Below are 13,721 nucleotides of genomic sequence, written 5' to 3' on the forward strand. Positions count from 1 at the left end.
TATGAGAATTAAGTTGAAGTATGCTTCTGTTTGTATTATCCTTACTTTGTATTATTATGCCTAGATCCTTTCTTTATTGGTTATGTAAAGTTGGTTGGTACAGGGTTCAGGTTCTTTCAGGTTTATTTTGGAGGGAACTGATGGCTTCAGATCAGCTATTCAGTGGTACCCACAGAAGCCCAATTCAAGTTCCAGTCAGGTACACTCAGGCTTCCTTCACCATGTGGAGGCAAGATCCACAGTCTCTCAGGCAGTCCTGTGCGTTGTCAATGCTATGCCAGAGGGAGGCCAGAACTTGGCAGTCTCTGGTGATATGCTGAGATCCCAGCCTTAGCCTACCAAAGCCAGATCTGCCCTGGGACCTTGGGAGGGGCCTCACAAAATCCCAGGTAGGGGGATGGTATGGTACAATTAGGGGAAGCTCACCACCATGTGGAAGCAGGATCCGGGGGGCTGTCAGGCTGTCCCCTGAGTTCTCAGGCCCTCTGGTTATTGGAGGCTGAAATCCCACACTCTCTGGTGGTCTGCTGAGCTCGGAGCAGCTACCCCAATCCCCCATTGCCATCTTAACGATGCTCAAGACCTCAGCCATCTCTAAAGGAGTGTGTTCTTGATCTCATGTCCCAAGCACCTCACTGTTCAGCATTCCGAGTTAACTCTTGTTATTTTTTCAACTGGGTCCTCAGAGAGGCCTTGAATTTGCTGAGATTATCCTGGTTCAGCCTCCAGAGTGCTGGGATTATGGGCATGCCAGGCCCAAGCCTGGCCCTAAGTTAACCAATTTTTCTTTTGAAGACCTAGCGATTGGACCCAGGGCCTCACACATTGCACAAGTGTTCCACTACTGAACTACAGCCTCTTTTTATGTCTTTTTTTTTTTTCTGCCCTAGTATGCAATGCCTCACTATGTGGCCCAGAATAATTTGAATTCTTGACCCTCTAGTCACCACTTTCCAAGTGCTAGAATTCTAGGTATGCACCACCATAAGTGCCTGGCTCTCACATGATCACATTTCATAACCCAGGGGGTAGGCATTGCTAGCACCTCCCAAGTTAGAGGAGAAACAAGTAGTTCAGGGCTTTTCTCTGGTGCCTTGACTTGCTGTCAAGGGTGGAAGGTATTGAGAAAGAGCATACTTGGGTTTCAGGACCCTGGTTGGAGGAAGCTGGGGCAGTGACAGAGGGTTCTACTCAGTCCTACACTGTGCCAAAGCCAGGCCTTGAGCTCTGGTGGATGGCACAGCAAGAGCCCAGCATGAGGCAAATGGTAAGTCCTGATCCTTCCTGGAAGTTTCTAGGATATACTAGAGAATGTTAGCTGAACTCATGGGGAATAGAGATAGCTTCAGAAGAGGAAGACTGGAGAGATGGCTCAAAGGTTAAGACACTGATTACTCTGAGGACCCAGGTTTGGTTCCCAGCACTCACATGGTGGCTATCAACTATATGTAACTCTAGTTCCAGGGATCTGACATGCTCTTCTCACTTCCATGGGCACTGCACATCTGTGTACTTACGTACACACAGGCAATGTGCTCATACACATAAAATTAGACTTAAAACATTTTTCTAAAAAGTTGGAGCACAGAGGAGGGCAAAAAACAGCCAGGGGGATGCCCTTGAATAGGAATTAGTGCTCAGATGGAAGGGGCAGAGACAGCGGGCCATTCTGTCCTCCAGAAGGCACCTGACACCCGGCAATGAAGCTGAGGAATGGATGGTGACTCCCAGATAATCACCAGCCCTTTGTTCTGGAGGGACCTGGGGGCCTAATTCACCATCCTTAAATACCAGCACTCAGAAACAAACACAGATGGGCAAAATGAGTTAAAACGGCTGTGTTAGCTTGCTCCAGGATGTTGCTGGCAATTTTTTTCTTACCAGTAAAGCTAAGTCATTTGACTCCATTGGTAAAATACTGCAAGACAAGATGATAATGTGGCCAATCTTTTCAGATTCATCTCCTAGTTAACAATGCACTTTTAAATTAAGAATAAAACAAAGCAACAGAGGTCAAGTGTGGTGGCACACGGCTTTAATCCCAGCACTCGGGAGGCAGAGGCAGGCAGCTGGGGCTACAGGGAGACCCTATCTCAAAAAGACCAAAAAGAGATTAAGGCTAGCCTGGTCTATATAATGAGTTCCAGGCAAGGTGGGGTTATAGAGAGACTTTTGTCTCAAATATATATTTAATATACTTACGTTAAATCATCTGTATATATGTATGGGTCTGTGCATGTGAGTGCACTGTCTGTGAATTCTCTGGAGCTGGCATTATATAGGCAATTGTCAAGCCACCCAAAGTGGATGCTGAGACTTGAACTTGGATCGTCTGGAAGAGCAGTACTTTCTTAACCCTGGGCCCTATTTCTAGCCCGTACAATTTTTTTTAGAAAAGGTGTCTTGTAGCCCACGCAGTCCTCAAACTTACTAAAGAGCCGAAAATGACCTTGAACTCCTGATTTTCCAGCCTTTACCTCCCAAGTGCTAGGATTATAGATGTTGAACCACCAGGTCTGGCTGATAAGAGTTCTGGAAGTAACACTGAAATTGTGCACTATCTTCAAACCTGAGCTGAATATGGTGGCACATGCCTATAGAAGTACTCAGGAGGATTGGGGTAGGATTGCTACCAGTTCAAGGCCAATCTGAGCTACATGGTTCCAGGCTACCCTGAGCTACATCACAAGACCCTCTCAAAACCCCCAGTCCTCTATTTTCAAAAAGTTTGCCTAATCACATTCAGAATCTTACAGTTCATGTTTTTCCAGTGCCTCCTTTAGAAGCTTTGTATTCTCAATCTAATGACTCCGATTGTGGGCCTAAATCGTTGACAGTCCTTCTTCTGCCTTCCCTGGATGTTTAGTGATTTTTTTTTTGTCCAAATATTTTATTATTTTTATTTTGTGTGTTTGAATGCATTGCCTGCATGTGTGTAAGTGCACCGGTATCATGCAATGCCTGCAGAGGTCAGAAGAAGACATTAGATCCCCTGAAAAGAGCTATAGATGGTTGTTAACCACCATGTGGGTGCTGGGAATCAAACCTGGGTCCTCTGCAAGAGCAGTCAGTACTCTTAATCCCCGAGACATCTCTCCAGCTCCAAAATTTGCACTTTTTTTCTTTTTTTGGTCTTTTTGAGACAGGGTCTCTCTGTAACCCCAGCTGGCCTGGAACTTGCTATGTAGACCAGGCTGGCCTATAACTCAGAGCTCCACCTGCCTCTGCCTCCTGGGTGCTGGATTTAAAGGCGTGTGCCACCACTCCTTGCTTAAGATTTGTATTTTTAAATTTAGGCCCACAATCGGAGTCATTAGATTTAGAATACAAAGCTTCTAAAGGAGGCACTGGAAAAACATTTTAAAAAAATATTTTTTTTATTTTATGTGTATGCATGTATTGCCTGCATGTATGTAAGTGTGTCCATGTCATGCAATGCCCTTGGAGGACAGAGAGGCTGTCAGATCCCCTGGAACTGGAGTTACAGACAGTTGTTAGCTGCCATGTGGGTGCTGGGATTCAAACCTGGGTCTTCTGCAAGGACAACCAGTGTTATTAACCGCCAAGCCATCTCTCCAGCTCCCAAGATTTGCATTCTTAAAAATTGTATGTGTATGAGTGTATTGCCTGCATGCATATAAATGCACCTGTGTCACACAATGCCCAGAGGTCAGAACCATATTAGATTTCCAACTGGAGTTATGGACGGTTCTTAGTTGACATGTGGGTGCTGAGAACCAAACCTGGGTCCTTTGCAAGAGCAGCCAGTGCTGAGCCATCTCTCCAATCCCAAGATTAGCATTTTCCCTTTGTTAGATAGTAGGAGATACAAGGCTGTCTGTCCCTCTCTCTTCCCACCATGTAGATCCTGGGGATTGAACTCTTAGTGGCAAGCAGCTTTACCTGCTGAGCCATCTCAAGGGCCTCCTGCTGCCTTTTTGTAGGCCAAAGCCTTGAGGGACCTGGCTTGCTTGCTTCCAGGAACCAGAAGTGAGAGCTTGTCTCCTGCTGCCCTCTCTTGGCAGGCAGCTTGCTTCTCAAGTTCTTAGCTTGAGAAGGTTTCCTCTTTTGTAGTCAATTACCATTATGGTTTTAGCTGCTTATTTTCTTGCCCTTAGGGATTCCGTGTATTTACTTTCTACAGTCTCATTACATACTCATCCACACTGGCCTTGGACTCAAGATCCTCCTGCCTTAGCCTCCTAAGTGCTGGAATTAAAGGTGTGTACCACTTGGGGCTAGAGAAAGGATTCAGCAGTTAAGAGCACTAGCCCTAGTTCCAGGGGATCTGATACCCTCTTCTGACCTCTGGGCATTGCATGACACAGGTGCACTTACATACATGGGGCATAATACTCATACACACAAAATAAAAATACTAAATAAAAAAATAAGGTACCACTATGCCCAGATTTCCTTACTGTATTTTCTCCTTTCATCTCAAAAGTATATTCATAAATGCTGGGCAGGGTGGTACATACCTTCAATCCCAGCACAGGCAGGTGGACCTCTGTGAGATCAAGACTAGTTGGGGCTACAGGGAAAACGTCTCAAAAAACAAACAAACAAACAAACAAAAAAAAACAAAAAAAATCCCTCCATACTGCCTCTGGGATCAGCCCAGTCCTTCCCCTACCCCAAATCTAGTAATTCATCTCTCATTTCCAACTCTGGGACTGAGAAGCTGTTGGTGCCAAGCCTCTAGGGCAGGGCTGCTGAGGAAAGGTGGGTCTGAAGGGGAACACGACAGGAGAAAGGCAGAGGTCAGAGGTCATGGGCTAGTAAAGTAGACTGACAACTGAAGATCTCACCCATCAAGTGTCCATATAAGTTTCAGGGCCACTATGGCCTGCTGGAGATAGCTGCAAGGTGGTGGGCTTCCATAGAAAAGAAGCATTTCAATAACCAGAAATGGGGTCTGGAGTGATAGCGCAGCAGTTACGCATTCTGCTCTTGTAGAGGACCTGGATTCAGTTCCCAGCACCTCTATCAGGTGGGATTCAACACCCTCTTCTGGTCTCTGCAGGTACCTATGTGAATTCACTACACAGACACATAATTAAAAATAAAATGTCAACCCCTAGTGGCACACACCTTCATCCTAGCATTTGGGAGGCAGAGGCAGGCAGATCTCTGTGAGTTTGAGGCCAGCCTGATCTATATAATGAGTTCCAAGCTAGCCCAGGGCTACATGGCTCAAAACAAAAAAGCTTTAAAAAAATATTTACAAGTCCAAGTACCTTTAATGTTAAAATTTTATAGGGAAATACCAAGAGTTGCCAGGAAAAAAATAGTCTAAGTCCTTTATCTTATTTTTCAAACTTTCTGTGGTTGAATTTTGTTACTAAAATATCACTGAATGGAGAAAAGATCAAGGAACCAAGAGTGTCTGTAAGCCACTGCTGGCCCTTGACTGCAGCCAGCATGGTCACCTGGACCCCCTGTGCTAGAACCCTCTCCTTAGCAGGCCACTTCCTGCCTTCATCCCCCACCTCTACACCATGTCTTTCAGGCCACAGCAAGAATGGTTAGAAATCCTCCCACTGCCCTTCCACCCAAGACCTGGGAAACCTGGAATATACATTGTCCCCAGTACTCTACCTCTCCCAGGTCTAGTTCAACTTGAGTCAGAAAAGGAATATAGCCTTTTTATTAACTACTTTAAGTAGAACAAACTAAATACATATTTAACAGTTTTGGTTCATTTATACAGTACATTAAATAAGTTATGCACAGAGTTAAGTAACAAAAGTTCCTATCAAGAGTAAAATGACAAAGCACAGAAAAACCAGACTCTTGTGTCTTGTGGTGGTTTCACATCATCCACCTCTGCAAACCGTGCTTGGAGGCTTGGTTTTCTATTTATTTACATTATTGGTTTTCTCTATGGACAGAGCCTTTGTAGCCTCATCAGGAACTTGAAAAGCCATGTAAATGGAATGAAGACCTTATAATCCAATGGCCCTTTCAACCATTCACTGAATGCTTATTGCTGCTTCTCCCTGGCAACTACAAGACCGGGATGGGGATGTCCCTGACAGACACCAGCTGCACAAGCCCTATTTGGTATAAGCATTGACAGGAGTTTACACTGGGCAGCTGGAGGGCTGACTAGATGGGGTGTGCATGGGAAACACCACCTCTTGTGCTGTGGAGGGAGGTGGTGGTTGGAGGTACAAGGCCCTCCCTCAGACCTCCTAACTCCCTCCTGGCTCATGTTACTCCATCATCTTTGGAAATGTGGTGTCAACACGAGGCAGAGGCAGGTAGTCAGCATTTGGCTTCATGAGAACTAAACTTGAGTGGGCAGGCTCTGCTGAGTGGCTGGCTCTGCAGCCAGCTCAGAGGGGACAGGGCTTTTCCACAGCTGGCCGTGTGGCCCACACTGGCCAGATCAGGTCCTTCTGGCTTTTTTCACATTTGGTTCAAACATGCCACAACCCAGTTCTTTGCAAATAGCTATAAACCTTCAAAGCAAGCTGGGTTGGTCTTGTGAACCTAGGAGCCTAGAAACCTTGGTTCTAGTCCAATTCTGAAGAAAATCTCCAAGATGTGTCCTATTTGTAGTGATTTATTCTACCCACAATCCCTTATGCAGTTTCCAGGACAATGGCCATCTGCTCACTCCTTATGTGCTCTCTGGAGAACCAGAGACCATAAAATTCCAGGTCTGTTGTTGAATCTTCAAACACATTTGCTGAAATATCTTCCAGAACCACTCAGAAAAATGTCTAAACCCTCTGTGAGCAGGTGATAGAAATGGAGATCATTTATCTTTTGAGACAGGGCTATACATAGGAAAATGTAGATTTTTCCATCTAGAAGCTGAAAATGGTAAAAGTCATGAAGATGTGCTATAATTCTTGGAGACCAACTGCTCCAAGTGGACAGAGTTTGTGCTGCAGAGGACAACAGCCAAGGCCTGGTGTAAGACCTGTTGAGGACAGATGTGTTGTCTCCATACAGAGATTCTTGGCAGCAGATGACCTAGGAGTGCCTTGGAAACAGCCACTTAACCTGTGCCCTCACTACCATCCAAATGCACGAACAAATCTGCTGGAACTGTAGAGACCCTTTAAGGGCCCATTACCTTCCACAGTGGCCTGCCTATTCCTGAGAGCATGGCTTCAACTTGCTGTGTAGCCAAGGATGATCTTAAACTCAGGTTCTTCCTGCCTCTACCTCCCAAATGGCAGGATTAAGGTGTGCACCACTATATCTGGTTCATATAGCACCAGGGCTTCTGGATGCTAGGCAAATACTCTACCAAGTGAGCCACATCCCAGCAAAACTTCTTACAGAGTCTTTACCACTGGACAGAGTTAAGAATGGTACGTGGAAGTGGGGACCCAGAGGACAACCAAGATAGGAACATTTTTTCCCTGAAGTATCTATTGGGACACTTTAAAAGTGGCCCTCAGCTTGGCTACCTTTGGTGTTCTCTCATTCCTTCAATGATCCCTCACTTAGGAGAGGACTAGGAAGTCCTGGCATTTCTGGTCCCTTAAAACAGACCTCTAAGCAGCCTGACTCAACTGTTTCTTCTCTTCCCTTCCTTCCTGTCTTTTTGAGATGGGGTCTCCCTATAGACCCAGATGTCCTGGAACTTGCTATGTAGAGCAGTTGGCCTTGAACTCACAGAGATCTGCCTGCCTCTGTCCCCAGAGTGCTTGGATTAAAGGCGTGTGCCACCAAGCTTGACTTCCATTTCTTCTTTCCTATCTTGTATAGATGAATGGAACCCTTTCACACACTTCTGATCTGGTACCTTGTCAGCAGAGTCTAGAAACCAAGATGAGGATAGACCCAATTTACTGGGGGTTGTGGGGGTGGGGCATTCTCTTGCAAAGACTAATGTAGAAGCCTGTATCTGAGGAAACATAGGCAAGTGCTACCTGGGGCTGATTTCACCTAGTAGAGCCAGAAGTCCCCAGGGACTGGGGTTCTAGGAGGGGAATGGGGATGGGGATGGGGTGGGGGAGGCCACACTGCACTAGGTTCACTAGAAAGCAGTGGGTCTTGGGTGTTCCATACTGAAACATGATTATCTGTTCTTTCTCTGGATTTACCTTATTTTAAGCAGTGGAAATCAGTATTTTAAAGGTCTATGTGGCAAGATTCTAAGACTGAAAATCCTTGGTCAAGATAAGGTGGGGATGCAATAATCTTAAAATCAGCTAAAAATGTGTGCAAGGACAATGCCCCTTATGCAGATCCCTTTCTTTTATGGGACCAAAAGCTATTACTTAGAGTTGGTCATTACACAGAAGTTGATGGTTTGACCATAGCTTCCAAAATACAGCAGGATCAAAGTCAAAAGACTCATCCCAACAGAATGCAGAGGGCAGGAGGATACTGGAGACCCAGACATGGTGAGTGGGCAAGGTCCAGGGGCTCCAAACAAAACCTGAATGGCTGGGAGAAGGCAAGAGGGCAGTGTTCAGCACTCTGAACAGGGTACAGGTAATGTCCTGCTTGGAGAATCAAGGTAAGCAGCTGGAAAACCCAAGATGGGAAGAAAACATGGTCAGGCTTTCCCAAATGGTTCTCACACTTCACAAACCCTTTTTGAGCTGAGAGAGATGCTATCTAACAGATACCACAGGAAAAGGAGATGGAGACTATATGCCTGATAACCTACAAAAACAGGTGTGAAGAATTCTTTCATGTCTGAAGGGTGGAGAACTCCTATCAATACCCCAACACATCCAGCATGAATGAATTATAGCCCAACAGCTGCCAAACAAAGCCCATGAGTAAGAGCTGCCCTCAGTGATCCAGACATGTACAGTCTGAGATATTAAAGGGCACAGAATGAGATGACTGTGCAGTCAAGCAATGGTAAAGGGTTTTGCATTTCCAAGAGGTAATCCACTGAATATTTTGAAGACACTAGTTTGGCCAACATGCTCAGAGAGGAAAGACTAACATCACAGAGTCTCATCCTTTCAGACCAATTCATGCACTGGAGACTGTTTTCTGTACAAGCAAAATCTTCAAGTGAGAGATTGCAGAAACTGGGTTTCAAACTGAAGGAGACAGCCAGGTTGGAAAAATCTTGTCCAAAATGATCTGTGATGCTTGGGGAAGACTTTCATTTTTATCATCATGAATGCTTTCACTGAATTAGTGGCAACTTATCAGGCTACCCAAGTCTTTGTTAGGCCAATCAGTATCACCTGAAGGTGGACCTAGAGCTCAAAAACTGTTTGGAGGCAGGAGGATGAAGGCCTGGTCCTCAGCTCTGTCAGCCTTCAGGTCTCTACCATATGAGGAATATGGATGGAATGGGGGAAGAGAGCACAGGTGCCTGGTTGGACACTTTTGACATTCTGCTGATGCAAGGTGTCAGAGGGGAGCTGGTGGTCTACACTGAGAAAGGGCTAGCTATGCCAGCATTAGCTGGAGGAAACATACCAAGAAAGCCATGGAGGAGGCAGCTTAAGCCACGTCCCTGCAGAGAATGATGTACTAGTTCTTCCAAGGATACGTGGCAAATCCCAGAGAGGCTGTGGAGTATTGCTTGGATGCTTCCTGCCACTTAGTTTCTTGCTGATGACTCAACAGCTACTTGTTCCAACTGTCAAACCCTTTTGGTTCTGCCATACGGAGTGGTCATCAGGGTAGGCGGAATCTGGGACTCAGAGTCCATTGGCATCAATGGCTGTCACAGAGGCAGGTGTTGAGGAACGCGACGTGGTGGCTGAGGTCTTGTCCAGGGCTGGGCTGGGCACACTGCAGTCAGCAGACCTTGCTGAGGAGCCCCTCCCTCCAGGAAGTAGTGGTCGGCTCTGGCTGTGGGGACTGTGACCATGCAGACTCTGGCCACAGAGGCGGTGGTGCCTCTCCCAGTCCTTGTGTTGGCAGAAAGAGCCACAGTATCTTGCGATATTGCAGCCACTGCATGTCTCACTGGCTTTTCGGCCACAGTTCCAGCAGTTCTGCAAGACACAGGCATCAGTTAGTGGTTGCTGGGATCCAGAGAAGTAGGCTTGTCATCTGTCACTTGTCATCTGCATGGTAGAGCAGGGGCTGTGGAACTACACACCAGTCGCTGAGTCTTCCCTTTCCTGTTACTTGTTTAACCATGGGAGGTACATACCTTTTCTGAGAGTCCTTTGCATAGAAGGAAAACTACTTCTCAGAGATGGGGAAAGTAGGATAACGGTCAAGTTGAGACACCTTTTGTAGCATTGGCTTAAGACAAAAAGTTTATCTTTTTTGCTTGTTTCAGTTTTTTATTTTTTAATTTTTGTTTGCTTTGTTTCTGTCTTTTTTTTTTTTTTTTTTTTTTTTTTTTTTTTTTTTTTTTTTTTAAAAAAAAAAGAGGACGATAAATCTTTCACTGTGATATATCAAAATAACTCACAGAGATCCACTTACCTCTGCCTCTCCAAGTGCTTGGATTAAAGGCATGTGCCACTATGCCCGGCTTGTTTCTGTCTTTAAAAAAAAATTTTTTTTTATGGCACACGCCTTTAGTCCCAACACTTGGGAGACAGAGGCAGGCAGATCTCTGGGAGTTCAGGACCAGCCTGGTCTACATAGTGAGTTCCAGGACAGCTGGGGCTACAGGGAGACCCTGTCTCAAAAAAATCAAAAGAAAGGAGCTGGAGAGATGGCTCAGTGGTTAAGAGCACTTACTGGCTGTTTTTGCAGAAGACCCAGGTTTGAATCCCAGCACCCACATGGCAGCTAACAACTGTAACTCCAGTTCCAGGGGAATCTGATGCCTTCCAATTTCTATGGGCATTGCTTGACAGGGTTGCACTATACACACATGCAGGCCACACACACACACACACACACACACACACACACACACATACACATACACACACACACACACACACACACACAAATAAAATATTTTTGAAAAACTACATTAAAAAGCCAAAAAAAAAAACCTAGGTGTGATGGTCCCATGCTTTTCATCCCAGCACTTCAGAAGCAGAGGTATGCAGATCTCTGTGAGATGGAGGCCAGCCTGGTTTACACAGTGAGTTCCAGGCCAGCTGGGGTTATAGGGAGACCCTGTCTCCAAAAGACAAAAAAGAAAGAAAAAAAAATCACCTGCCAGGGAACCAGGATGGAGGATGAAGAGGAGAGAGGTGGCTGCAATGTCCTCTGTGCCTATTTTCCTTCACTGACACATCATGTTGTAGATGGCTAAGATAGGAGGAAACTGCAGTCTGTTCTTAGGGCCATTCAACACTCTGAGACCTGGAGTTGAACTCAGAGAGTTTCTTTATTCCTTGTCATACTTATTCAGAGTGGAACAGGTACTCCTAGGGCTCAGCAGAAATCATCAGTTGAGAACTTGATGAGAGCTGGGAATAGCAGCCATGAGAGCAGCATGACAACCTTTAAGCAGGCAACTTGATGTCTCCCCAGATGGCTGGACAGAAAGAGAGCATCAAATAAATGTGGCCTCAGTGCAGCCTGAGCACTGGCTCCTAAGTCCTTTGTGTGTGTGTGTGTGTGTGTGGTTTTTTGAGACAGGGTCTCCCTGTAGCCCCAGCTGGCCTGGAACTCATTATGTAGACCAAGCTGGACTTGAACTCACAGAGATCTGCCTCCCAAATGTTGGGATTAACTTGACAGCATGTGCCACCATGCCCGACTCCTTATGTCCTTTCTTATGTCTGTGAGGGGTCCACTAGTCACATGTAAGTGTTCCAAACTAGTAAACTCCAGAACCACTGCTAAAAGTTTTATGGTTCTAATTGGGTGAAACTACTACTATCAAGTACTTAGTAGCCAGCCTTCTTGCCCATAAGGACACTGGTATAGTAAAAGACAATCTCAAGGTCTGGCTATGGCACTAGTTAGAGAAGACCCTTCTCCATGATATCAGGATACCTGACCTGAGTATGGAACAGGCAATGGTGGCCAGACACTGAGGCCTGTTAGTTCCCTTCCTGTGCTATAAGATGGGAAATCTGAAGCCCAGACTTGATAAGGCTAGAGAATGTGATCAAGGAGCTATTCAAAGTCTGGAACCTGGATTTCCTTAGGCAGAGATACTCTTATGTATAGGCTTGGCTTCAAAGCACAGAGAAGACTGCAGATTCTCTTCTAACTTAGGCTTCTTGGAAAATGCATTCTAGGGACAGTAAAAACTTGCCAACATCATCAGTACATCAGAGGACAAAAATAGAGGATGGACATAATTATGTTACATTGACAGATCACCAGACAAAATGTGTTCCAGACTTCCCACTATGGGTCTAATGGGCTGCTAAGGAGCAACATTTTAGCAAATTGATAGGACTTGTGGGGAAGAACCCAGATGCTAACTATATAGGCTGCTCCTGACAGGATGCCTCTGTCTTCAAATGTCTGCAAGGATATCACAGAACCAGGTCAAGGTACCAACTCGCTGACATTTCCATCTTTAATTAATTTAAAAATATTTGTGTTTTATGAAATACAATAAAACAAAGTAAGCAGACTCCAGAGACAGATTCATAGAACATAGGAACAATGTGGTTAGTGTCAGAATGGCACAAGCTTGTCGTTCTATCTACTAGGGAGACTGAGATGGATCACTTGAATTTGAGCCCAGCCTGGGCAACAGAGCAAAACAAAATGCAAAAACCTACGGAAGCTTTAGTCAGTCTTAGACTAGTCCCTGCACGTGGAAGGTGGAAGCAGGAGGATCAGGAGCTCAAGGCCATCCCGGCTGAGACTGGATTTCATGGTCAATTGCTAGTTTGTTGTTTTCTCTAGGAAACTGGATGTAGGGCGAGAACATGCCCTCTGGTAGGGACAGTCATTTGTCTCCTACCCAGGCATCACAGCAAAGCAGCCTGGGTCTAGAGCTATGCTACAGGAGCAGGAGCTACCAAAGTTTATGTACCATAACAAAATCCTTACCACCTGCACAGTGCTCTGTGCACACACTGCAAACTCAGTTTACCTTCCTCAAAGCTGTCAGGCCAACAGGACAGAGCAGCTGTATCCACTATATAGAAAAAGCCAATTCCTTAAGGATGCACAGACCACGTGAAGAGAAAGTGGGAGTATAACGCAGAGCTCCAAACTCTACTCCAGCCTGGTATGACGGCACATGCCTTTAATCCAAACACTATGGAGGCCGAGGCAGGAGGATCTTTGCAAGTTCCAGGCTAGTCTGGTCTATATAGTGAGTTTCAGGTGAGTCAGGGCAATATAGTGAGACCCTGTCTCAATAAATTAACAAAACAAACCCTGTTCCTAGACTTCCCCTCATCATGTAGCTTCTCATGAAATGGAGAAACTTCTAGTCATCAAGGGGATTTTTCTTAATGAAATAAATGGAAAAGAATCAGCATTTCTGGTCTGATGCAAACTCATCAAAAGCTTAGGATTAGGGGGATGAAGAGATGGCTTGGTGGTTAAGGGGACCAGGGTTCAGTTCCCAGCACTCACATGGTGGCTGACAACTACCTGTAACTCCAGGAATCCAATGCCCTCTTCTGACCACTGGGGGTTTACACACATAGGGTGCATAGCTTTAGTGTCAACTTGACACACCTGGGTTGAGGGAGCCTCAATCGGGAAATTGCCTCTATTGGACTGGCCTGTGGCCATGTCTGTGGGGTAGCCTCTTGATGAGTGATGTGGGGGAGCCCAGCCCACTGTGGGTGGTGCCACCCCTGGGAAGGTGAGCCTGTGTTGCATAAGAAAGCAGGCTGAGCAGGGGCCAAGGAAGCAAGCCAGTAAGCAGCATTCCTCCA

At 45.7% G+C, this 13,721-nt stretch overlaps 1 protein-coding gene across 4 annotated transcripts in view; it reads right to left on the reverse strand.

The window, feature by feature from the left end:
* Cbfa2t2 (CBFA2/RUNX1 partner transcriptional co-repressor 2) overlaps positions 1-13,721 on the reverse strand; it is a 157,123-nt gene that overhangs the window by 7,017 nt on the left and 136,385 nt on the right. For 3 of the 4 annotated variants that reach the window (XM_008855057.3, XM_008855056.3, XM_029557152.1), the window contains exon 11: positions 5,628-9,941. The exons of the other annotated variant lie outside the window; for it this stretch is intronic. In XM_008855057.3, coding sequence (XP_008853279.1) covers positions 9,642-9,941 — 300 coding nt within the window. In that variant the 3' untranslated portion in view covers positions 5,628-9,641. Of the gene's footprint in view, positions 1-5,627; positions 9,942-13,721 lie in introns of those variants that run through there. 4 annotated transcript variants of the gene reach the window in all.

Source organism: Nannospalax galili, unplaced genomic scaffold, assembly GCF_000622305.1.
Source record: "Nannospalax galili isolate Female #2095 unplaced genomic scaffold, S.galili_v1.0 scaffold1408, whole genome shotgun sequence".
NCBI classification, from domain to species: Eukaryota; Metazoa; Chordata; class Mammalia; order Rodentia; family Spalacidae; genus Nannospalax; species Nannospalax galili.